Here is a 27,680-nt window from a genome sequence, read left to right on the forward strand (position 1 = left end):
TAATACATTGGCTTACACTAGGTTGTGCCTTTAGATACATTAATTACTAAATAATAATTGTTCACTTCTGTCATCGACTTCTCAAACCCCGGTCTTGTCTGCTTGGTCTGTTTTGCAAGAGTTCCCAGAAGTCTGGGGATGTTGCGCCTCTGGGTTTAGAAACTCTTTGCGAGTCCTAACCGCGTCCCACCGAGGCATTACTATGGCGACGAGAGTGTTTGGTGGATGTTCTGTAGGTGAAACAACAGGTACGTGCCGTTTTCAACCTTGAAAAGCACCGACATCGTGCAACGAATAAAAACGTGTGTTGTTTATGAGCTACCAAATCGAACCTATATTTTTTTGTTTACACACTAATATCTCCTGAAAGTCGCACGGTTGTCATGAAGTTTGATAACAAGCTAGCTAGCTGTTCCTCTTTGCTAGCTGCTCCTCTCTGCTGTGCTAGCTTCCACTTTCTCTTGCTAACCCGTCCCTAGGTAGTTTGCTTATTTTCCACATGCACAAAGTTGGCTTGCTAGCTTTGTGTCATTTGGTTATTCTCATTATCCCATGGACAACATTGCATCTTTGAAATGCAAGCATTTACATATCTGATGTGGTATGAATTGTGATATTGTTTGCTATCTTCTTCAGCCCTGTGTTTAATGTAGAAGTGATGGAAGTGGCACACACTGCATCAGAGACATTCACAGACAGTCAAAGGAAGAAGACCCCTCTTCCACTGTGCCGACTCGTGGAGGACAGAAAAAGAAGTCCCTCTAATGTCCCTCATCACCTGCTAGAGACCCGTAGGACCCTTACACTTTAACGATTTGATACATCACAGTCATATATTTAACGGGCTATATTCAGTCAAGAAGAAAATGTTTAGGGTAGTAGAGCACTTGGGCTAGTCCTATAATATGCATGCTCATGGCGGCAGGGTAGGCTAGTGGTTAGCGCGTTGGGCTAGTAACCGGAAGGTTGCAAGTTCAAATCCCTGAGCTGACAAGGTACAAATGAACAGGCAGTTAACCCACTGTTCCTAGGCTGTCATTGAAAATAATAATTTGTTCTTAACTGACTTGCCTAGTTAAATAAAGGTAAAATAAAATATAAAAAATATTTAAAAAATGATGCTATCTGAGTTACCGTTATACAGTGTGTGGCTCCTCAGGTGTTTTGGCTTCTTATATTTTACATTTGAGTCATTTAGCAGATGTTCTTTTCCAGAGCGACTTACAGTAGTGAGTGCATACATTTTCTTTGTACTGGTCCCCCATGGGAATCAGACCCACAACCCTGGCATTGCAAGCACCATGCTCTACCAATTTGAGCCACCTGGGACTAAACAGATGGTGCTGTCATGCAAACTCTTTTATATTATACTTATACCTTCCAGAAACCTATACCAAACTCAAGAGCAACAGTGCAATCGAAGCAGAACCCTCAGCACTTCACTTCAGTGGGTTTAAACTGGGGAAGGACTATCACAGGAGCCTGGTGAGTGAAGTAATGAGCTCCAGCAATGTGTTGACTGTTCCAAGAGAACAAAAGACAAAGCACTGAATTTTAGATCCATTGTGCAGTTACATGTACTTAATTTACCCAGGCGTCATGTAATTAGTCTTTGTTTTAATCTTCCTCAGAAATTGATCAACATATCATCTGAAGTGATCAACATTCACATTATCCCCACCCAAACGAAGCATTTCAAAACAAAATATTTAAAAAAGGTATTTGTTTCTTACTATTTGAGTTATGCATTCCGTCTATAATCTTTGATTCGTATGCGTGTCCGTGTTGATACCTAATTCCTCCATTTTGATCATCTGTGCAGCATCGTCTTGTCCCTGGACTGTCCTACACAGTAAAGGTACACTTCTGTCCTGACGAATGGCGCTACTTCTACGACTGTATTCGGATCCATTGCAAGGTTGGAATCCAGTGCTATGTTAGTTTCTAATCAAGTTTGCCTGCTGTCATGTCTGACAGTGATCTCTTCAACTTCTACTTCAACTGTCACTCAAAATAGGGATTTGCTGTGTTTATGCATCCCATGTTGTTTGTTGTCAACATTTCTCTCCATAGTTGCTGCAAGGTAAGCCTGGTCCCAGATCTGTTTGTGCTGTCATGCAAACTTCTAAGGTCATTGGCAAACTGATCTGGGACCAGGGTACTGCTACAAGGTTCCCTCCTGCTTAGAACTCCAGGAAATGAATGTATCAGGGAGCATTGCTATTCTCTCTCAATCTCTCTCCAGGGGGAAGAGAACTTACAGGTTCCAGTCCATGCCTATCCCATCATCGATGACTTGCACATCCCAACACACATCACCATACCAGCTGTCCCGCTGGGCCAAAGGTGAGGTGAGGTGGACATTCGTGTCTCTCTGTGCATCCTTGCCTTTTGCATAGTCTTTCAACCCATCAATGAAACTTTCTACGTGAGTTGCATGGCCACTCATATCCCTTTTCAGAAAAAACACATCACCTGTCAAATCATGTGTTTTTAGAACACTTCACAAATGATCACGTTTCCACATGTGCAGTTTCATGTTATCACATGTTGCTTTAAATGTTGTTACATGTTATCCCATTCATTTTGCATAAGATCACATGATAACATGTGTTTTTGGAACACTTCACGTGAAATTAATGTATTTTTTCTGTAAGGGATAGGCAACAGCTACAGCCTAGTCTGCTAAGTGTTTGCTAAGTGCACCAGTTTCTGAATTAGCCTGCCAGATAAACACGATGAGTGGCAACAAAGGCCTGTTTGTGGAATCAACTTATTGTGTTATTATGGTCATGTAACGGATCACAAACGTTTGTTTTTAATCATCTCTGTTGACACTAATGATGCTGTCATGCAGGTGAAAGAGGACCCAAAAGCGACTTAACAGAAACAGAGTTTATTAAAGTCCAAAACGGAATAACAGAAATCCTCTAGACTTGTAGAGGGGAAACAACTGGAGAAGCGGCCACAGACTGCAGGTCGCTCCGGGTAGGCGCAGGCCGTAGTCGACTGAGACACCTGCTCACACGCAGCATCTGATGAAGGCACAAAACACGACAGGACAGGGTGATACACAATCACGGCAAAAACACGACAGGACAGGGCGAAACGCAATCACAGCATGGTGAATACAATACAAGGAACCGACGGGACAGGAACGGATCACAAAGGAATAAATAGGGACTCTAATCAGGGGAAAGGATCGGGAACAGGTGTGGGAAGACTAAATGATGATTAGGGGAATAGGAACAGCTGGGAGCAGGAACGGAACGACAGAGAGAAGAGAGAGCGAGAGAGTGAGAGAGGGAGGGGAGAGAGAGGGATAGAAGGAGGGAAAGAACCAAACAAGACCAGCAGAGGGAAACGAATAGCATGGGGAGCACAGGGACAAGACATGACAATAAATGACAAACATGACAGTACCCCCCACTCACCGAGCGCCTCCTGGCGCACTCGAGGAGGAATCCTGGCGGCAACGGAGGAAATCATCGATGAGCGAACGGTCCAGCACGTCCCGAGACGGAACCCAACTCCTCTCCTCAGGACCGTAACCCTCCCAATCCACTAGGTATTGGTGACCCCGTCCCGAGAACGCATGTCCATAATCTTATGTACCTTGTAAATAGGTGCGCTCTCGACAAGGACGGGAGGGGGAGGGAAGACGAACGGGGGTGCGAAGAAAGGGCTTAACACAGGAGACATGGAAGACAGGATGGACGCGACGAAGATGTCGCGGAAGAAGCAGTCGCACAGCGACAGGATTGACGACCTGGGAGACACGGAACGGACCAATGAACCGCGGAGTCAACTTACGAGAAGCTGTCGTAAGAGGAAGGTTGCGAGTGGAAAGCCACACTCTCTGGCCGCAACAATACCTTGGACTCTTAATCCTGCGTTTATTGGCGGCTCTCACCGTCTGTGCCCTGTAACGGCAAAGTGCAGACCTCACCCTCCTCCAGGTGCGCTCACAACGTTGGACAAACGCTTGAGCGGAGGGAACGCTGGACTCGGCAAGCTGGGATGAGAACAGAGGAGGCTGGTAACCCAGACTACTCTGAAACGGAGATAACCCGGTAGCAGACGAAGGAAGCGAATTGTGAGCGTATTCTGCCCAGGGGAGCTGTTCTGCCCAAGACGCAGGGTTTCTGAAAGAAAGGCTGCGTAGTATGCGACCAATCGTCTGATTGGCCCTCTCTGCTTGACCGTTAGACTGGGGATGAAACCCGGAAGAGAGACTGACGGACGCACCAATCAAACGACAGAACTCCCTCCAAAACTGTGACGTGAATTGCGGGCCTCTGTCTGAAACGGCGTCTAACGGGAGGCCATGAATTCTGAATACATTCTCAATAATGATTTGTGCCGTCTCCTTAGCGGAAGGAAGTTTAGCGAGGGGAATGAAATGTGCCGCCTTAGAGAACCTATCGACAACCGTCAGAATCACAGTCTTCCCCGCAGACAAAGGCAGACCGGTAATGAAGTCTAAGGCAATGTGAGACCATGGTCGAGAAGGAATGGGGAGCGGTCTGAGACGACCGGCAGGAGGAGAGTTACCCGACTTAGTCTGCGCGCAGTCCGAACAAGCAGCCACGAAACGGCGCGTGTCACGCTCCTGAGTCGGCCACCAAAAGCGCTGGCGAATAGACGCAAGAGTGCCTCGAACACCGGGATGACCAGCTAACTTGGCAGAGTGAGCCCACTGAAGAACAGCCAGACGAGTGGAAACAGGAACGAAAAGGAGGTTACTAGGACAAGCGCGGCGACGCAGTGTGCGTGAGTGCTTGCTTAACCTGTCTTTCAATTCCCCAGACTGTTAACCCGACAACACGCCCATAAGGAAGAATCCCCTCGGGATCAGTAGAAGCCACAGAAGAACTAAACAGACGGGATAAGGCATCAGGCTTGGTGTTCTTGCTACCCGGACGGTAAGAAATCACAAACTCGAAACGAGCGAAAAACAACGCCCAACGAGCTTGACGGGCATTAAGTCGTTTGGCAGAACGGATGTACTCAAGGTTCTTATGGTCTGTCCAAACGACAAAGGAACGGTCGCCCCCTCCAACCACTGTCGCCATTCGCCTAGGGCTAAGCGGATGGCGAGCAGTTCACGGTTACCCACATCATAGTTGCGCTCAGATGGCGACAGGCGATGAGAAAAATAAGCGCAAGGATGAACCTTATCGTCAGACTGGAAGCGCTGGGATAGGATGGCTCCCACGCCTACCTCTGAAGCGTCAACCTCGACAATGAATTGTCTAGTGACGTCAGGAGTAACGAGGATAGGAGCGGACGTAAAACGTTCTTTAAGAAGATCAAAAGCTCCCTGGGCGGAACCGGACCACTTAAAACACGTCTTGACAGAAGTAAGAGCTGTGAGAGGGGCAGCAACTTGACCGAAATTACGAATGAAACGCCGATAGAAATTAGCGAAACCTAAAAAGCGCTGCAACTCGACACGTGACCTTGGAACGGGCCAATCACTGACAGCTTGGACCTTAGCGGAATCCATCTGAATGCCTTCAGCGGAAATAACGGAACCGAGAAAAGTAACGGAGGAGACATGAAAAGAGCACTTCTCAGCCTTTACGTAGAGACAATTCTCTAAAAGGCGCTGTAGAACACGTCGAACGTGCTGAACATGAATCTCGAGTGACGGAGAAAAAATCAGGATATCGTCAAGATAGACAAAAACAAAAATGTTCAGCATGTCTCTCAGAACATCATTAACTAATGCCTGAAAAACAGCTGGCGCATTGGCGAGACCGAACGGCAGAACCCGGTACTCAAAATGCCCTAACGGAGTGTTAAACGCCGTTTTCCACTCGTCCCCCTCTCTGATGCGCACGAGATGGTAAGCGTTACGAAGGTCCAACTTAGTAAAGCACCTGGCTCCTGCAGAATCTCGAAGGCTGATGACATAAGGGGAAGCGGATAACGATTCTTAACCGTTATGTCATTCAGCCCTCGATAATCCACGCAGGGGCGCAGAGTACCGTCCTTCTTTTTAACAAAAAGAACCCCGCCCCGGCCGGAGAAGAAGAAGGCACTATGGTACCGGCGTCAAGAGACACAGACAAATAATCCTCGAGAGCCTTACGTTCGGGAGCCGACAGAGAGTATAGTCTACCTCGAGGAGGAGTGGTCCCCGGAAGGAGATCAATACTACAATCATACGACCGGTGAGGAGGAAGGGAGTTGGCTCGGGACCGACTGAAGACCGTGCGCAGATCATGATATTCCTCCGGCACTCCTGTCAAATCGCCAGGTTCCTCCTGAGAAGTAGGGACAGAAGAAATGGGAGGGATGGCAGACATTAAACACTTCACATGACAAGAAACGTTCCAGGATAGGATAGAATTACTAGACCAATTAATAGAAGGATTATGACATACAAGCCAGGGATGACCCAAAACAACAGGTGTAAACGGTGAACGGAAAATCAAAAAAGAAATAGTCTCACTGTGGTTACCAGATACTGTGAGAGTTAAAGGTAGTGTCTCAAATTTGATACTGGGAAGATGACTACCATCTAAGGCAAACATGGGCGTAGGCCTGTCTAACGGTCCGAAAGGAATGTTATGTTTCCGAGCCCATGCTTCGTCCATGAAACAACCCTCAGCCCCAGAGTCAATCAAAGCACTGCATGTAGCACCCGAACCGGTCCAGCGTAGATGGACCGACATAGTAGTACAAGATCTAGATGAAGGGACCTGAGTAGTAGCGCTCACCAGTAGCCCTCCGCTTACTGATGGGCTCTGGCCTCTTACTGGACATGAATTAACAAAATGTCCAGCAACTCCGCAATAGAGGCACAGGCGGTTGGTGATCCTCCGTTCCCTCTCCTTATTCGAGATGCGAATCCCTCCCAGCTGCATGGGCTCAGTCTCAAAGCCAGAGGAGGGAGATGGTTGCGATGCGGAGCAGGGAAACACCGTTGATGCGAGCTCTCTTCCACGAGCCCGGTGACGAAGATCTACCCGTCGTTCTATGCGGATGGCGAGAGCAATCAAAGAGTCCACATCTGAAGGAACCTCCCGGGAGAGAATCTCATCCTTAACCACTGCGTGGAGTCCCTCCAGAAAACGAGCGAGCAGCGCCGGCTCGTTCCACTCACTAGAGGCAGCAAGAGTGCGAAACTCAATGGAATAATCCGTTATGGACCGTTCACCTTGGCATAAGGAAGCCAGGGCCCTAGAAGCCTCCCCACCAAAAACTGAACGGTCAAAAACCCGAATCATCTCCTCTTTAAAGTTCTGGAATTTGTTAGAGCAATCAGCCCTTGCCTCCCAGATAGCTGTGCCCCATTCTCGAGCCCGGCCAGTAAGGAGTGAAATGACGTAAGCAACCCGAGCTCTCTCTCTAGAGTATGTGTGGGGTTGGAGAGAGAACACAATCTCACACTGCGTGAGAAAGGAGCGGCACTCAGTGGGCTGCCCGAAGTAGCAAGGTGGGTTATTAACCCTAGGTTCTGGAGGCTCGGCAGGCCAGGGAGTAACAGGTGGCACGAGACGTAGACTCTGGAACTGTCCAGAGAGGTCGGAAACCTGAGCGGCCAGGTTCTCCACGGCATGGCGAGCAGCAGACAATTCCTGCTCGTGTCTGCCGAGCATGGCTCCTTGGATCTCGACGGCAGTGTAACGAGCGTCTGAAGTCGCTGGGTCCATTCCTAGGTCGGTTCCTTCTGTCATGCAGGTGAAAGAGGACCCAAAAGCGACTTAACAGAAACAGAGTTTATTAAAGTCCAAAACGGAATAACAGAAATCCTCTAGACTTGTAGAGGGGAAACAACTGGAGAAGCGGCCACAGACTGCAGGTCGCTTCGGGTAGGCGCAGGCCGTAGTCGACTGAGACACCTGCTCACACGCAGCATCTGATGAAGGCACAAAACACGACAGGACAGGGTGATACACAATCACGGCAAAAACACGACAGGACAGGGCGAAACGCAATCACAGCATGGTGAATACAATACAAGGAACCGACGGGACAGGAACGGATCACAAAGGAATAAATAGGGACTCTAATCAGGGGAAAGGATCGGGAACAGGTGTGGGAAGACTAAATGATGATTAGGGGAATAGGAACAGCTGGGAGCAGGAACGGAACGACAGAGAGAAGAGAGAGCGAGAGAGTGAGAGAGGGAGGGGGAGAGAGAGGGATAGAAGGAGGGAAAGAACCAAACAAGACCAGCAGAGGGAAACGAATAGCATGGGGAGCACAGGGACAAGACATGACAATAAATGACAAACATGACAGATGCGGTGAGCAGTCAATATATTAGAGTCCATTTGCACAGGTAGATAGCTAATCGTAGTTCTTTAAGCCGCATGCTGGGATATTTGCTAGGGTCACGAGTATTTGTCTTGCATATTCAACAATCTTCAGTTAAAACAATACGCTTGGAAAGAGAATACTTCACAAATATCAAAATATACATATTTGTAGGGCCATAGAGATATAATAATTGTTTACATTTTACCAGATTGTGAACTGAGTGGCAGGCTGAATTTGATTTAGCTTTACATTGTAGGCCTCAATGAACATGTAGGCTGTTGTCCCTTTCTTTCTGGGACTGTGCGATATCTGTGCTTGTTATCTTTGACCTTTGACCCATCTTTGACCTTCCAGTGTCAGCCATGTGATCCCTCTGAGCTGCAGCTGTCCCATTGACTTTGAATTCCAGGTGCACATCATCCAGCCACACAAGGCCTTCTCTGTCCAGCCCCTGTCAGGTGAATGAAGTCATAATTACACCATTATGTTAGAGTTCTGATGACAGATGATAGAACAAGATAGAAACAACATCTCAGACAGACAGACAGACAGACAGACAGACAGACAGACAGACAGACAGACAGACAGACAGACAGACAGACAGACAGACAGACAGACAGACAGACAGACAGACAGACAGACAGACAGACAGACAGACAGACAGACAGACAGACAGACAGACAGACAGACAGACAGACAGTCAGTGAGGATAACCCCTGTATTATTCTATCTACAGTTGGAATATATTCTGGGATTAATGTATTAAGCCCATGAGTCTCCTTGCCAGATATGTATCAATTTATATTTTAGTATTTGACGGTAGGATAATTTCTGGTTTAATAATAAGGTTCCGGCTATGTTTTTGTGTTAGTTCCTTGAGATGATTAGTTTAAAATGTTGAACCACATAAAAAAAATTTTTGCTGGCTCCCAGACACCCAGACTCTGCTCTATGAACTCACGTAATATGATTAGCTCATTACCCAGTCGACCTTTGATTCCTTAACACCACCATCATGTCTTGTGTTTGAATTACTGTGGAAAGATGCTGATAGTCTGCAACAGAGCCACCTTGACACAAAGCAGTCAGGGGGGGGACGACGACTGTGCTGTTTTGTCTCTGGCATTGATGGTGATGCTTTCCAGACATTGAGTGATGCTGGATCTCCAGGGTTATGCAAATAGCCTAGTACTCAGACTGGGTAGAGAGATCTGAAAAAGTGTCTCTCTATGTTTCGCATGGTTTGAGGGTATCGAAGTGTTGAGTTTAGGTAGGCCTACGTATTGTTTTCCTTTCAAAAATGCATTATTGGTCACATGTAAAACTCTGACTTTGTCAAGACCTAGTCCTTTGTTTGTGTTTGATTCTAGGAGTGATTCCAGCCAATGGGAAGGTGGAGGTGACCGTCACATTCAGGCCGTTCCAGTATGACACGTCCCAGGTCACTCTACAGGTGGTCATCTCCCAGTTCAACTCCAAACCCTACGTCTGCACCCTCAGCGGGTCCTCCTCGCCCCACCTGGCACTCAGGTATCCCAGAACTATTCTTAAATGTAAAGGTTAATTCATAAAAACAGTATATTGAATTATGCTTTTTTACCAGGTCACAGTTACAATTATATACATATTTGATATATGGTCAGCAAAGTTCCTGTTTTCTTGGTTTGTATCAAAGTTATTGCTTATTATTTTCTGTCATTGTGAGTTCCATCAATTGATGCACTGAGCCAAACATATTTCTTGACTGATAATGAATGGAAAACATGTGACTGTTAAGTGGTTACAATATCCTTTTGTAAACAATGCTTACATATGTTTCATAGAGCGAGTGCTATTGTGAGAGAGACCAAGTGCTGCACGTGTACTGTATTGAAGCTCTCTGTCTGCAAACTTTGAAAATATAAATTGTACAAACATTTAGAGATAAAACTTAACCCTTGCAGAGAAGAACCATACAAGTGCATACTGTTCCATTTTCAAACATTCAAATGTTTCTCTATTTCTAAGTGTGTATATACCACATTAGGAATTTTACAGTTGATAGATACTTGAATAATTTCCCACCCAAAAAATGTATAATGATGTATCATGTTTATCTACATTTATTGAAAATGCACATACAGGTATATGGTTCTTCTGCACGATTCTAATTATGATGATATCCTTTTTTCCCATTGATTTCTGTTCATGACTAAATTCTTTGTTTAGTCCTGGGCTACAGACACAAAACCACGCACAGTCACTTATACTGATAAACAGGTTGTTGTTCTCATGTCTGTATATAAAATATCATTTTTGATTCAGTTCCCATGAGAAAATGGGTGCACTCCATCACTGACAGTGAACAAGTTTTACTCCCCTGTGTTATGACTAAGGGAAGTTAATGATTTATCAAGCAAGGGAACTGCAGTCATATCAAAATGCATCGGTATCCAATCCATTTAATGTGTGTGCTTTAGATCAAATATTCCCATGTTTACTTCTCCCTGGACCCGCAAGAAAAGTTATGAAGATAAGATTTGAATGAGTTAATGGAAGAATCGGCAGATTGTAGATTTAGAAGGAACACCTTCCTAATATTGAGTTGCACCCCCTTTTGTATCCTCAGAAAGCCTAAGTTCGTCGTGGCATGGACTACAAGGTGTCGAAAGCGTTCCACATGGATGCTGGCCCATGTTGACTCCAATGCCTCCCACAGTTGTAATCAATTTGATTTGATTTGAAGTTGGCAGGATGTCCTTTGGGTGGTGGACCATTCTTGATACACACAGGAAACTGTTGCGCTTGGAAAACCCAGCATTGTTGTAGTTCTTGACACCCTCAAACCGGTGCGCGTGACACCTACTACCATAACCGTTCAAAGGCACTTACATCTTTTGTCTTGCCCATTCATTCTCCGAAAGGCACACATGTACAATTCATGTCTATATTATCTCAAGCCTTCCTTAACCTGTCCCCTCCCCTTCATCTACACTGATACCATGGGAAGATTATTGTTTATTTTGTTCAGCAAATATTGATAGGATATATCTACTCTTATAATGCCAACAGCCCCATGTACAGTATCAAAGTCCAATTATTAGCTAAGTACACAATTAAGTTATTAATGGCAGATAAAGCCTGGTAAGTTATTAGTCAACTATGGCTATGTTGAGCTCTGGAGATTTTCCAGCAGGCAGTCCCCAAGGTACAGTACTTAGCCCTCTCTCTTTTACTCAGTTAGCATTAGGTTTGGACCCTAGGCCTAGCGTGATGGAAACAAACTATTATTGACATTTTACTGCAGTGGGCTAAATCACGCAGAGTGTTTCTTGGTAGTCTTAATCAAAACTACTGTGAATCAGAAGTTTACACCTCACACAATAGGTTATGGGCTTAATAAAAGAAGACACCTGTACCATGTCAGGTTATAAAGTTGAAGTGTATTACATTTTGACTTTGCATCCCAATATTACAGTTTATGAACATCACAGAAGACTGAAATATAACAAAACCATTTGCCATAGAAAACATTTTCAACAGGTGTTTTTAAATAATGTTTAATAATTATGAAATGATTAAAACATACACTGCTCAAAAAAATAAAGGGAACACTTAAACAACACAATGTAACTCCAAGTCAATCACACTTCTGTGAAATCAAACTGTCCACTTAGGAAGCAACACTGATTGACAATAAATTTCACATGCTGTTGTGCAAATGGAATAGACAACAAGTGGAAATTATAGGCAATTAGCAAGACACCCCCAATAAAGGAGTGGTTCTGCAGGTGGGGACCACAGACCACTTCTCAGTTCCTATGCTTCCTGGCTGATGTTTTGGTCACTTTTGAATGCTGGTGGTGCTTTCACTCTAGTGGTAGCATGAGACGGAGTCTACAACCCACACAAGCGACTCAGGTAGTGCAGCTCATCCAGGATGGGACATCAATGCGAGCTGTGGCAAGAATGTTTGCTGTGTCTGTCAGCATAGTGTCCAGAGCATGGAGGCGCTACCAGGAGACAGGCCAGTACATCAGGAGACGTGGAGGAGGCCGTAGGAGGGCAACAACCCAGCCGCAGGACCGCTACCTCCGCCTTTGTGCAAGGAGGAGTAGGAGGAGCACTGCCAGAGCCCTGCAAAATTACCTCCAGCAGGCCACAAATGTGCATGTGTCTGCTCAAACGGTCAGAAACAGACTCCATGAGGGTGGTATTTGGCATTTGCCAGAGAACACCAAGATTGGCAAATTCGCCACTGGTGCCCTGTGCTCTTCACAGATGAAAGCAGGTTTACACTGAGCACGTGACAGACATGACAGAGTCTGGAGACACCGTGGAGAACGTTCTGCTGCCTGCAACATCCTCCAGCATGACCGGTTTGGCGGTGGGTCAGTCATGGTGTGGGGTGGCATTTCTTTGGGGGGCCGCACAGCCCTCCATGTGCTCGCCAGAGGTAGCCTGACTGCCATTAGGTACCGAGATGAGATCCTCAGACCCCTTGTGAGACCATATGCTGGTGCGGTTGGCCCTGGGTTCCTCCTAATGCAAGACAATGCTTGACCTCATGTGGCTGGAGTGTGTCAGCAGTTCCTGCAAGAGGAAGGCATTGATGCTATGGACTGGTCTGCCCGTTCCCCAGACCTGAATCCAATTGAGCACATCTGGGACATCATGTCTCGCTCCATCCACCAACGCCACTTAGCACCACAGACTGTCCAGGAGTTGGCAGATGCTTTCTTCCAGGTCTGGGAGGAGATCCCTCAGGAGACCATCCGCCACCTCATCAGGAGCATGCCCAGGCATTGTAGGGAGGTCATACAGGCACGTGGAGGTCACACACACTACTGAGCCTCATTTTGACTTGTTTTAAGGACAATTACATCAAAGTTGGATCAGCCTGTAGTGTGGTTTTCCACTTTAATTTTGAGTGTGAATCAAATCCAGACCTCCATGGGTTGATACATTTGATTTCCATTGATCATTTTTGTGTGATTTTGTTGTCAGCACATTCAACTATGTAATGAAAAAAGTATTCAATAAGAATATTTCATTCATTCAGATCTAGGATGTGTTATTTTAGTGTTCCCTTTATTTTTTTGAGCAGTGTATATTAGTAACATTCCACAGAAGAGGCCACTAGAGGGCAATTTGGTCACTATACTGCAGGAAACGTGCTACATGCATTTATTGGTGTTGTTTCTGACCCAGTCAACAGGAGAAAGACATGGGACACGCAAGAGAAGTTTTGTTTGTTGACAGTCGAGGGCCTCCACCTGTCTCCTTGATACAGCCTCTGACCAAAACCAAGCAGAGGTCAATGCGGACACCTGAAAAGTCAAAGGTACCGCAAAGCATTTATCTCCAGCTGTACCAAGGGTGCGTTTCCAGAAAGCCTTCTAGCTGACATCACACCTTGTTTATCTTGACAACCCAGCTGCACAGAGATGAAAAGTCATGCTAGAAATAAAGGACAATGGTAGCGACGGGGCTTTCCAGAAACTCACTCCAGTTCATTTAGCAGACTATGCTACGATGTCGATAATGAGGTAATAATATGAATATGAACATATCTGGTGTGTGATTGGTTTTGTATGATTTCAATAGACTGTAAGGGAGAGAAGAGAGAGTGATGTGAAGCTGAGCCTGAAGACTGCAGTTGATGTGTCCACCCCTGCTGGAGTGGTCAAGATACTGATACAACAGACTGATAAACTGAGCTGTAAAGACCTGAGGGAAGGTACCTGGACAACTTTCACACCAGTAATCAACTTTCACACCAGTAATCAACATACATTAGATTTTCTCTCAGAGATAAGAGAGTGTCATTCAAAAATCACTTAATGTATAGGGGGGAGAAACCCGGTTTGTTGGATGACTTGTTTGCTAGTGTGACTGAAAGCTCTCATATGATTGAAATTCTGGAATGCTTAATTCATTGCCATTTGGGTCTGCTGCAGACTGTATTTGCTGCTACTAAGTTACAGATATGTATTTTTTTACAATTTAGCCATGATGTCCCAACCTAAGCTGGGCCTCCAGACAAGACAGATGAAGGAGGCGTTCTTTGAGACCAGGGTTCAACAGGACATCCAGGAGGAGAGAGCCAATCATCTCAGATGGTGAGGAACCATAATTTACTCACGTTAATAATCACAAACAGTGCATTCGGAAAGTATTCAGACCCCTTGACTTTTTCCACATTTTGTTACATTACAGCCTTATTCTAAAATTGATGAAATAGTTTTTTTCTTCATCAATCTACAAAGCAAAAACAGGTTTGAATTGGTTTTTGCAAATGTATTAAAAATATCACATTTACATAAGTATTCAGACCCTTTACTCAGTACTTTGTTGAAGAACCTTTGGCAGCGATTACAGTCTCGATTTTTCTCGGGTATGATGCTACAAGCTTGGCACACCTGTATTTGGAGAGTTTCTGTCACGCGTGCTCCCCCTGTCTGGTGTTTGAGGGCGTCATGCGGCCCATCATTACACACACCTGTCACCATCATTACGTGCATCAGCGCAATATGGGACTCACCTGGACTCCTTCACTTTGTTGATTGCCCCCACTATATCTGTCTGTTCCTCAGTTTGTTCCCTTGTCAGCATTAATGTCATTATGATTTTCATGTCCAGACACTGTCTTGTCTTGTTTCATGTCTGTTTATTAATTAAATGTTCACTCCTTGTACTTGCTTCTCATCTCCAAGCGTCTGACCTCACAGAATGCTGACACCAAAATTTGAAGCATCAGGGAGTTTTTGTTTTTTGTTTTTGTTGGTCACGTCGGGTCCGGGTGCCGCTGCCGGAGGAGCCTGGGGTGCCTCAGTTGGCTTGTTTGGCTTCCACGCCTTAGCTGGTTCGAGAGGTTCCCTTGCCTTGGTTGGCTCAGCAGGCTCCCATCCCACATCATGCCTCAGCCGGCTCGTTGGGCTCCCATGCCTCAGCCGGCTCATCAGGCTTCTATCCCACATCTCACCCGGCTCGTCAGGCTCCCACAGCTCAGCCGACTCTTCAGACTTCCACTCTTCAGCTGGCTCGTCAGGTTCGCCCAGGTGGGACGTCGGGTGGCGCCACTAGGGGGTGGGGGGAGTACTGTCAAACCTGCTCTCGCTCCCCCTCTCTGGCGCTCGAGGACGCCAAGCGGCCCATCATTACGCACACCTGTCACTATCATTGCATGTATCAGCGCAATATTGGACTCACCTGGACTCACTTTGTTTATTGCCCTCTCTATATTTGTCTGTTCCTCAGTTTGTTCCCCGTGTCAGCATTAATGTTATGTTTTTGATGTCCAGACGCTGTCCTGCCTTGTTTCATGTCTGTTTATTAATTAGATGTTCACTCCCTGTACTTGCTTCCCGTCTCCTAGCGTCTGTCCTCACAGTTTCTCCCATTCTTCTCTGCAGATCCTCTCAAGCTCTGTCAGGTTGAATGGGGAGTGTCGCAGCACAGCTGTTTTCAGGTCTCTCCAGAGATATTAGATCAGGTTCAAATCCGGGCTCTGGCTGGGCCACTCAAGGACATTCAGAGACGTGTCCTGAAGCCACACCTGCACTGTCTTAGCTGTGTGCTTAGGGTCGTTGCCCATTTGGAAGGTGAACCTTCGCCAATGTCTGAGGTCCTGAGCGCTCTGGAGCAGGTTTTCATCAAGGATCTCTCTGTACTTTGCTCCGTTCATATTTCACTCGATCCTGACTAGTCTCCCAGTCCCTGCTGCTGAAAAACATCCCCACAGCTTGATGCTGCTACCACTATGCCTCACCGTAGGGATAGTGCCAGATTTCTTCCAGACGTGACACTTGGTATTCAGGCCGAAGAGTTCAATCTTAGTTTAATCAGACCAGAGAATCTTGTTTCTCGTGGTCTAAGTCCTTTAGGTTCCTTTTGGCAAACTCCAAGTGGGCTGTCATGTGCCTTTTACTGGGGAGTGGCTTCAGTCTGGCCACTCTACCATGAAGGCCTGATTGGTGGAGTGCTGCAGAGATAGTTGTCCTTCTGGAAGGTTCTCCCATCTCCACAGAGGAATTCTTGAGCTCTTTCAGAGTGACAATCAGGTTCTTGGTCACCTACCTGACCAAGGCCCTTCTTCCACGATTGCTCAGTTTGGCCGGGAAGCCAGCTCTAGGAAGGGTCTTGGTGGTTCCAAACTTCTTCAATTTAAGAATGATGGAGGCCACTGTGTTCTTGGGGACCTTCAATGCTCCAGACATATTTTGGTACCCTTCCACAGATCTGTGGCTTGTCACAATCCTGTCTCTGAGCTTTATGGACAATTCCTTTGACCTCATTGCTTGGTTTTTGCACTGTCAACTGTGGGACCTTATATAGACAGGTGTGTGCCTTTCAAAATCATGTCCAATCAATTAAATTTGCCACAGGGGGACTCCAATCAATTTGTAGAAACATCTCAAGGATGATCAGTGGAAACAGGATGCACCTGAGCTCAATTTCTCATAGCAAAGGGTCTGAATACTTATGTAAATAAGGTATTTAAAAAAATATTTTAATAAAATATGCTACATTTTCTAAAAAAACTTTTTTCAATTTGTCATTATCAGGTATTGTGTGTAGATTGATGAGGGAAAAATGTATTTATCAATTTTAGAATAAGGCTGTAACGTAACAACATGTGCAAAAGTCAAGGGGTCTGAATAATTTCCGAATGCACTGTACAGTCATGTCCAACCATTTATCGGATCATCAAGAACTCAAGAGAGGGGTTCAATTGTTGTGAAGAAGGCTTCAGGGCTCCCAAGTAATTCCAGCAAGCGCCAGGACCATCTCCTAAAGTTGATTCAGCTGCGGGATCGGGGCACCACCAGTACAGAGCTTGCTCAGGAATGGCAGCAGGCAGATGTGAGTGCATCTGCACTCACAGTGAGGCGAAGACTTTTGGAGGATGGCCTGGTGTCAAGAAGGGCAGCAAAGAAGCCACTTCTCTCCAGGAAAAACATCAGGGACAGACTGATATTCTGCAAAAGGTACAGGGATTGGACTGCTGAGAACTAGGGTAAAGTCATTTTCTCTGATGAATCCCCTTTACGATTTGTTTTGGGCATCCAGGAAAAAGCTTGTCCGGAGAAGACAAGGTGAGTGCTACCATCAGTCCTGTGTCATGCCAACAGTAAAGTTTCCTGAGACCATTCATGCGTGGGGTTGCTTCTCAGCCAAGGGAGTGGGCTCACTCACAATTTTGCCTAAGAACACAGCCATGAATAAAGACTGGTACCAACACATCCTCAAAGAGCAACTTCTCCCAACCATCCAGTTTGGTGACGAACAATGCCTTTTCCAGCATGATGGAGCACCTTGCCATAAGGAAAAAGTGATAACTAAGTGGCTCGAGGAACAAAACATATTTTGGGTCCATGGCCAGGAAACTCCCCAGACCTTAATCCCATTGAGAACTTGTGGTCAATCCTCAAGAGGCGGGTGGACAAACAAAACCCCACAAATTCTGACAAACTCCAAGCATTGATTATGCAAGAATGGGCTGCCATCAGTCAGGATGTGGCCCAGAAGTTAATTGACAGCATGCCAGGGTGGATTGCAGAGGTCTTGAAAAAGAAGGGTCAACACTGCAAATATTGACTCTGCATCAACTTCATGTAATTGTCAATAAAAGCCTTTGACACTTATGAAATGCTTGTAATTATACTTCAGTATTCCATAGTAACGTCTGACAAAAATATCTACAGACACTGAGGCAGCAGACTCTGTGAAAATTAATATTTGTGTCATTCTCAAAACTTTTGGCCATGACTAGATTACCGTATCTATGATTATGTACTAAATGTCATAGGTCACTCCAACTGTACTGTAGATAAATGTATTTTTGATTAAGGCAAGTTCACCTTGGGAAGGACCCTGTCTCGACACAGACCAAAATGCAGGTTTTGGAGGAGAGAGATGTTGCAGATTATGAATATATGGTAAGATTTGTAACTTATCATGATAGTCATAATAATCATAAAACACCGTTGCTGTATGTTGTATATCTGACATATTTCATGTTTTCCTCTGCTCTGGCTTTGTTTTCTCATCACTTGGGCAACCAGTTTTTCTCCGGTTTGCATAACATATTGTTACTATGTTTTGTATACACATTACCAAAAGTATGTGGACACCAACTATATTCAGAGTTTTATTGAGAACAGCCAGTAAATGTATAAGTAGTAACTTTTCCTTAGATATACAACATGAGGCTGTAATGTCAGAGGGAGCTGCTGCTATTGCTGTTTCTTCTAAAGGGGAACAGATGACAGATCTCTCTCAGGACACTTAACAGCACTTCCTCTCCCCTCTCTCTGTTTATTGGCTGTATTTACTGTGTTCTGTACAGGCCACCATTGTTTTTAGAGAGGCCAACCACTCCACTTGGGGATTGGATAAACTCCTTTCAAGTGTTTTCTCTGGAATCTGGACCTCAGGCCAGAAACCGAAACAGCCTTTACACCTCTTCCCTATGCCTTCTGCTACCTTTCTAGTGATATGATCAGTAACCTTAGCTGAGACTTGAAGCGTTGCATTGGCTCCCAGAGCAAATGTCTAGGCGTTTGGCTTAGTGGGCTAATGCATTCTCCCGGGATTGATCCCTGTTAGTCACACTTGCTCGTATTCTAAACATGACGAACCCCTGTCTTAATTGAACGTCCGTCTTAATTCCAGGTTAGAAAAGGAGAGGTGAGGGAGGAGAGGGACTTTGCTAGAGGCCAACCTAAGCTCTCTACCAGACGGGTCCTGCGTAACACAGGCCAGGTAAGCATGTCGAAGTCAAAACGGACCTGTTTGCCTTTAAAATGGCATCAAATGGAATGGATATAGCTCCCCCCCCCCCCCCGAGTATGAGAGCTGCTTGTTTCCATTTTCTTTTTCACAATCAAAACGTCTGTTCTGTTTGTACCTTCCAGGCACCGGTGGGCACGCCTTCCTTTCGCATGTACTCCAGCAGTCATCTGGAGATCAGGCAGAGAGCTCTGAGGCTCTTCCAGCAGGCAGCCCGCAAGGTACAGTACTTAGCACTCTCTCTTTCACTCTATTGACCCTGTAGGCATAGAGTGCCTGATTCCAGCCCACTCAACAAAATGGTTTTTCACTCACAAGCCAAAACCCTGGGTGATGGTGTGTATACTCTCTATGATAACAATCTTAAGCCATACCATAAGATGGTGTAGTAGTAGTTTTGTAGTGGGGCACAGTCCAGTCTAATTAAAGTAGTAAGGAGCTAAGAATAGACATTCCCTGTAGTATGTCTGGGATGAGAATTCCTAAGGTCAGTTATATTTAATGATGTGGCCTACATTTGAATAAATTCAACCAAATGCCAAACTGTAAAACCAGTATGTTATACAATACCTCATAGGCAGTTGGAAAGCTGACAATGTCCAAGTCCTGGTTCTCTTTAATATCATATTTCTCCCAAAGCATACTTGAAAATATATATATATATTTTTTGTCTATATCATTCTCTATTTGAGCAAGAAAGATGTGCTGCAACAGATGTCATACAGCACGGAGAGGGTTTACTTATAAACATGCATAACCTTTCGAAACAACACAACTTCTAAGTGAGTGCCCCATGTGTTTCAGGTGGTGATTCAATGTCGTGTGAACAACAGACTGGTCTCGTTGAGGAGGCTGACTCGAAGCTTGAAGCGCCTGTCCACAGGAGTAAGAGGTATTGCACTGTTGAGACCCCAAAGGGCAAATGTGTTCTCTATTTGACACAGGCATATGATCAAAATACATATCTGAACGATGCAGCACACACATTTGTTGTGCCAAAAATAAAAATCTATCTTAAAGTTATTTTACCCCCAAGTCATTGTGATGTTGGAAGCAAGCAAGATGCATGCATTTTTCTGTTTCAGTTGAGGAGGAGAACTTTCATCTCCCGAAGATCTCACCAGACAGCGTGATTCCGTTCACATTCCCTATCTTCTCTCTTCCTAACCAGTCTGATGAACTGGTAAATGCAGTGCGCTTTGATAAAAAGCCATCTTGTTCTTGCGTGGACTACTTGCAAAGAAGGAACACTGATTTGATTTGCCCAGTAGTTTGTATTCATTGAAATGATTTAGTGAAAATGACCATAACGTAGTGTTGGCCTTGTACTTTATGCCCAGGCTCCCAATGCATTGGGTGCCGTCCCTGTTAGGCCTATTGAGGTCCTGGTCAAACGACACACTCCATTCTTCAATCTGAAGGTACGTTTACGTGATTGGTCTTTGCCTGAATAAAGAATCCTTGATATTTCTTCTACATTGTAGCACTAACAACTAGCCATTTTTGCCTTTCTGTCACAGCTGATGATGACAGGGATTTTGCTTGGAAATTGTACAGTAACATGCTCACTTGTGTCCCATTACGTGTGTTGTTTTTCAAGGTTCCCCAGCACTACAAGTTAATGGGGTACCAGCCTGTTTCGGCCTTTGAGGCTGCCGCTAGCTACATTCCCCCAACCCAGCCCAGGACGCTATGCACTGGGGCACAGGTGAGCCACGAGACTCACCAGCAACACTGTGGGACACTTACATTGGTGGTGTGTAATACACAGATCCATTTATACAAAAGCAAATAAATCAAAGTCAATCTTTTAAGCCTTTTATGAGATGATAAACAAGTGATATAACATAAACAATGTAATAGAACAGCAATAACCCTGAGAACGGAGAATGGTTCGAATGATTACTTAATGGTGTCACTGTCAGAGACTAGGATCTGCTCTGCTCCTCTGACATCCAATAGCGTGTTTGTATTTGCTCAAACTGATACAGCAATAACCTCACTGTTTATGGAATCCAACCATTAAAAAAAAAAAAAATCCTATAGTTTCCCATGGTTGACAAGACCATGACAAGACGACCATTGACCGCCCTTCGCCATAGCTCATGGTCCCCACTTAGCTCTCATCATACAAGCACTTACTAATTTATAGACAGCTCTCCATAGCAAACTCTTTACCACAACATGACTTATTACAGAAACTGTTATGCAGGTGAATGAGGACCCAAAAGCGACTTGGCGAAAACAGAGTTTTTAATCCAGTAAGATACTTAACAAAACAAAAGGCATAATACTACTCTTAAAGGTGAGGAACAGACTGGAGACTTGATCAAGAACTGCAGGTTGCCTCCGTAGGCAAGGCACCATGGTCCTAGCAGACTCAGACACCTGCTCACGCAGCATCAGTGGAAACACGGACACGACAGGGCAAAACATAGACACAGGGAAGGTGAATATAGACAAGGATCCGACAGGATGAGGTACGGAAAACAAGGAGAGAAATAGGGACTCCCAGGGAAAAGGATTGGGTAACAGGTGTGGGAAGACTAAATGATTGATTAGGGGAATAGGAACAGCTGGGAGCAGGAACGGAACGATAGAGAGAAGAGAGGAGCGAGGAGTGAGAGAGGGAGGGGGTTTGATTTGCTCAAAGGGATAGAAAGAGGGAAAGAACCTAAAAAAAATAAGACCAGCAGAGGGAAACGAATAGAAGGGGAAGCACAGGGACAAGACATGATAATTAATGACAAAACATGACAGAAACATCCTACAACTGTCAGATCTGATCTTACTTTAGGACAACGTCAAGTAGGATTTTTGCAATTGCAGAACTAGACCTTCTAACTGATTGGCCCCATCTCATTGATATGATTTTGATAGTATATCTCTGCTCTTGCCAGCATGGCTGTTATACAAGACTGATACATCTTATACATTTTTTTCTCTGCTGGATCATATTCATTAGGAAACACTGTAGGAAAACATTTTGTAACGGAAAACAAAAATGTATGTTTGGTATTGAACATGTTCGGGTCGTCTCTCATGTTTCAGTCTTTCCTTCGGTTTCCTAATGCACTGGTTGCTTGTGTGGTTGTGTCCCTGTCTTTCAGGATGAATTGTTGCCAAGAGTGATCCGTTCACCCTCGGGGTGTGCAGTGGCCAAGCCAGAGGGCGAGGAGGATGTGGAGCAAGAGGACGAGTGTCCCAGTCTGAGCTTCACGGCCCCCACTGCCCTGCTGAAGCCTCCCTACGCCCACCCCCTCAGAATCTTTGTAAGGCAATATCACAGAATATGATAGAACACATGTATTTATTTATTTACAGTATATCAGTGGAGGCTGGTGGGAGGCGCTATAGGAGGACGGGCTCAGTGTAATGGCTGGAATGGAATATATGGAACGGTATGAAACACATCAAACATATGGAAACCACATGTTTGAGTCCGTTCCACTTTTTCTATTCCATTCCAGCCATTACAACAACCCAGTCCTCCTATAGCTCCTCCCACCAGCCTCCACTGCTGTATATATATAAATGTGTTCTATTTTACATATCTACAGTATGGACCACATCTATGTCATATCTCTAGTAATAATGATTGGTTTTACTATCATGCATAGCGTTGGAAATGTTTTGTTGGAATCTCTGTCCTGATGATTCCCACAACAGCTGTTCCTCTTCTCAATAGTGGAATCATTGACTGGGCCTGAGAATATCGATAATTGTGAATAATTGTACACTGTTCATGTTCCATACTGGACTTTGTTCTGCTCTGTAGAACCCAGCCCCCGGTCTCCATGCCTTCAAAGCAGACCCCCTCTACCTAGAGTGTGATCTGGAGTTCCACCTGTGTCCACTGCCCCGGTACACCATCCCAAAGCCCTCTGTGTTTGGAATGCACACCCCCAGCACTCAGAAGACATTTTTGGACCGAACAGTAAGTCTCTTTCATGTCAACAGGAGTTATTCATTTAAAAAAATCTTACATTTTTGTGTACTAGCATTGCATTTCCATATAATTAAAATATAATAAAACAAATAATAGAATAGAATACCTTGAATGTTCCCACAATATAGACATTTGTAGTAATTGAAACTAAAGCCAAAGCCGTTTTTACAACAATTACACTGTGTTCTTTATCCTGATCAAATTGCAGGATGTGATCCGAGGCGTGATGACCTGGAAGAAGTTCCCATCGGCTGCCCTGGCCGCTCTGTCCAACACTCCCACACTCACCAGTAGCTGGGCCCCGCGCGTGTAAGGCTCCAGTAACACAGCTTTATAGGGCTGTCTACCATTCACACAACACATGCAGCTGCGTAGAGAGACCGCTAAAGTGACTTAACGAATCATGATGTACTAACTCATCTATACTATGTGTTCTTGAGCAAACAGTACAAAGTATAGGCTGTTGTTCTTCACACACAACTGAACACTTTTCTTATTAGCTTATCTTGTTTGATCATCTTGTTTGACCAGCCAAGGTGTCATGGTACTGGGATGCTATGGTTAGGTAGATAGCACAGGAGGTTGGTGGCACCTTAATTGGGGAGAATGGGCTCGTGGGAATTCCAGGAGTAGAATCAGTGGAATGGTATCAAAAACATCAAACACATGGTTTCCATGGTTTCCAGGTGTTTGATGCCATTCCATTTGCTCTGTTCTGGACATTATTATGAGCCGTTCTCCCCTCAGCAGCCTCCTGGGGGAGATAGTTAGTTATGGTGGTTTGCTATTATATTCAGATTGTCCATTGATTACAGATAACTTGAGTGAAGGCACCGCACGCAACCAGTAAGTTCTTGTACCAACACAGCACTTAAAAAACCTCCTACCCTTCCTCAGAGCATTTGACTTGACGAACGTGGAAAACCCTTTTGCTCCTTGGGAAGTACACTGTAAGTTATAAACTCAGCAAAAAAAGATACGTCCTCTCACTGTCAACTGCGTTTATTTTCAGCAAACTTAACATGTGTAAATATTTGTATGAAAATAACAAGATTCAACAACTGAGACATAAACTGAATGTTCCACAGACATGTGACTAACAGAAATGGAATAATGTGTCCCTGAACAAAGGGGGGGGATCAAAATCAAAAGTAACAGTCAGTATCTGGTGTGGCCACCAGCTGCATTAAGTACTGCAGTGCATTTCCTCATGGACTGCACCAGATTTGCCAGTTCTTGCTACCCCACTCTTCCACCAAGGCACCTGCAAGTTCCCGGACATTTCTGGGGGGGAATGGCCCTAGCCCTTACCCTCCGATCCAACAGGTCCCAGACATGTTCAATGTGATTGAGATCCGGGCTCCTTGCTGGTCATGGCAGAACACTGACATTCCTGTCTTGCAGGAAATCACGCACAGAACGAGCAGTATGGCTGGTGACATTGTCATGCTGGAGGGTCATGTCAGGATGAGCCTTCAGGAAGGGTACCACATGAGGGAGGAGGATGTCTTCCCTGTAACGCACAGCGTTGAGATTGCCTGCAATGACAACAAGCTCAGTCCGATGATGCTGTGAAACACCGCCCCAGACTATGACAGACCCTCCACCTCCAAATCGATCCCGCTCCAGAGTACCGGCCTCAGTGTAACACGCATTCCTTCGACAATAAATGCAAATCCAACCATCACCCCTGGTGAGACAAAACCGCGACTCGTTAGTGAAGAGCACCTTTTGCCAGTCCTATCTGGTCAGCGACGGTGGGTTTGTACCCATAGGAATGTTGTTGCCAGTGATGTCTGGTGAGGACCTTTCTTACAGCAGGCTTACAAGCCCTCAGTCCAGCCTCTCTCAGCCTATTGCAGACAGTCTGAGCACTGATGGAGGGATTGTGCATCCCTAGTGTAACTCGGGCAGTTGTTGTTGCCATCCTGTACCTGTCCCACAGGTGTGATGTTCGGATGTACCGATCGTGGTCTGCCACTGCGGGGACGATTAGCTGTCCATCCTCTCCCTGTAGTGCTGTCTTAGGCGTCTCACAGTACAGACATGGCAATTTATTGCCCTGGCCACATCTGCAGTCCTCATGCCTCCTTGCAGCATGCCTAAGGCACGCTCACACAGATGAGCAGGGACCCTGGGCATCTTTCTTTTTTCAGAGTCAATAGAAAGGCCTCTTTAGCATCCTAAGTTTTCATAACTGTAACCTTAATTGCCTACCGTCTGTAAGCTGTTAGTGTCTTAACGACCGTTCCACAGGTGCATGTCCATTAATTGTTTATGGGTCATTGAACAAGCATGGATAACAGTGTTTAAACCCTTTAAAATGAAGATCTGTAAAGTTATTTTCATTTTTACGAATTATCTTTGAAAGACAGGGTCCAGAAAAGGGGACATTTCTTTTTTTGCTGAGTTTAGGCCATACACAAACTTCCTCCAGCTGGCTCAGTGTGTTTGTGTGTGTCCACTTCTTCCAAGGATGTTCTTGCTGGCTTCATCTCTGCCTCCAGATCATTTGAATGGCTAATCCTAAACTGTAGCACATTAACTACAGATCCAGACCAGTGCAAGTCTCACAGACAGACTGATGAATGGAAACACAGTGATTTACTTCATATTTACAGGGTGAGGGGGGACCGGCACTCTGTTCCCTTGTCTAAGATCTATGGCCATGGTGCAGACTCCTTTCTGGAATCCATTCCAATGCCAGGGTTACTAAGAGCCAGCGCTATATCCTCTGCTTTGTTGAAGTAGTGTCCAAACAAGTCCAAGTGAAATGTTGCCTATACAGTTAAGGTAGGCCTCTACACCAAACCATAGGGCTGCCTAGTCATCTGACGTGAAGATATTGGAAACATCAACAGAATGTTATTCTGTATGTTTATACTCAGTACAAGATGGGCTGAAATTGTGTTTCCTGTATAAAGTTGAGATAATTGACTGACTCAATGACTCAACTCTGTGTACCAGTCCTTTAATGTTCTACGAGTCTCTATCACCTGACCGTGTGTTCCACCAGGTCTGACCCCTTCAACAATGACATTCTGCCCACCCTGGCGCCCACAGCTCTGAATGGCCTTCCAGAAGATATGACAGAGGAGCTACTGGATGGACAGTAAGCACTAACAGACGCTGACAGACAGACGGACTGAAAGTAACAGGAATCCATTTCAGAGGGTTTGTGTGACTGATGTGTTTTACCAGATCTGAAAGCACGGGAGTATCTCTCACGCCTGAGATGATCCGAGCCGAGTTTCCCCTGCCAGAGAATGTACCTTCCACTCCCAGACAGCTGAAAGACGACAGCTTTAAAGATGACAGCAGGTATACTGTTCACACACACACACACACACACACACACACACACACACACACACACACACACACACACACACACACACACACACACACACACACACACACACACACACACACACACACACACACACACACACACACACACTGCAGGACTAGGACCATCATGCATCTGTGTTTCCACTAAATTAACCTCTAATCCCTATGAGGAATACTGGCATTTAATTTAGCCTACAACTCAATCATTGTGTCTTCCCTTGAGTCCTTGCCAATTGTCATCAATCAATAACTTGAATTAGCATTTTTGTCACTCACTCCATTTTCTGTTTCTTCCTTCATGTTTGGTTTGTCATTATCTCTGTACATCTACTGACGGTGTAGCATGCTAATTGTTTGTAATTCGATTAGTCAAAAATCATATTATAATCAAATGATCTCTTCTAATTTGGCTAAAATAATGACGTTACATCAGCATGACGCAGAGATAGTCAAGAGACACAGAATTGGAATGATGTTGCTGTACTACTGTCCCCTTGTGGCCAGGTTGGGATTGTAAAAGAGGATGTTAGATGAAGGTAAGTTAAAGGTGGAGATAACAACAGCTCATTGTGCTTCTCCTCCACTAGTTCCCTGAGTCCCTGTAAAACTCCCCAGATGATGCCTCTCAGTACAGCAAACATCTCCAGGTGAAAACAACACAACACCTATCCCTTCCACTCAGCATCTGGTGTCAACATCATCTACTGACACAGACTCACACACACACAAACATTTTCTCTCTCTCTCTCTCTCTCTCTCTCTCTCTCTCTCTCTCTCTCTCTCTCTCTCTCTCTCTCTCTCTCTCTCTCTCTCTCTCTCTCTCTCTCTCTCTCTCTCTCTCTCTCTTCTCTAATCTAATCTAAGACATATCTCTTTTTTATGTAATGGAAGATTTCAAAACCAAGAACAATACGTATGATTATTCATATTTGTAAAACTTTTACTCATAACTTCTACAGGGAATCAAGAGAGCAGCAGCTGGAGATGTTTCTGAAGTCTCAGACCAATAGACTTGGTGCCAAGGTGATGGCGCGACTCAACCACCTGAATATTGTGGGCAAGGCTAATTCACCCTCTACACCAGAGAATAAATAGTGCTATATTTGTTATGAAGCACTAAGGTTGATGCAGGAAATGTCAGATTACAGTACCAACATACATTGACTGATATATTTCATATAATACATTTCACTGTGAAATATATCATTACTGTAGCTGCTAAGTGCTATTGTATAGTTACCACACTACTGATGCTGTGCCCATTGTCTTGCATTGACACTGACCAATTCATCCAAGGACATTTTCATTTAAAACAGTCTTTATGTACTTTAAA

General features: G+C 45.0%; 1 protein-coding gene across 1 annotated transcript; it reads left to right on the forward strand.

Annotated features, from left to right (window-relative positions):
• Nucleotides 1-158: 158 nt before the first annotated feature.
• Nucleotides 159-27,680, forward strand: cfap221 (cilia and flagella associated protein 221). Its single transcript, XM_046319855.1, has 25 exons — nucleotides 159-248; nucleotides 637-791; nucleotides 1,385-1,485; nucleotides 1,632-1,718; nucleotides 1,823-1,918; nucleotides 2,246-2,346; nucleotides 8,629-8,732; nucleotides 9,645-9,804; nucleotides 13,465-13,597; nucleotides 13,861-13,993; nucleotides 14,264-14,375; nucleotides 18,107-18,194; nucleotides 18,931-19,020; nucleotides 19,173-19,268; nucleotides 19,852-19,939; nucleotides 20,133-20,230; nucleotides 20,388-20,468; nucleotides 20,648-20,755; nucleotides 22,158-22,319; nucleotides 22,826-22,984; nucleotides 23,205-23,305; nucleotides 26,013-26,108; nucleotides 26,198-26,317; nucleotides 26,935-26,994; nucleotides 27,307-27,680. The coding sequence occupies exons 2-25, from the start codon at nucleotides 659-661 to the stop codon at nucleotides 27,440-27,442; spliced, it is 2,643 nt and encodes an 880-aa protein (XP_046175811.1). The 5' UTR covers nucleotides 159-248; nucleotides 637-658; the 3' UTR covers nucleotides 27,443-27,680.

Source organism: Oncorhynchus gorbuscha, linkage group LG21 (genome assembly GCF_021184085.1).
Source record: "Oncorhynchus gorbuscha isolate QuinsamMale2020 ecotype Even-year linkage group LG21, OgorEven_v1.0, whole genome shotgun sequence".
NCBI classification, from domain to species: domain Eukaryota; kingdom Metazoa; phylum Chordata; class Actinopteri; order Salmoniformes; family Salmonidae; genus Oncorhynchus; species Oncorhynchus gorbuscha.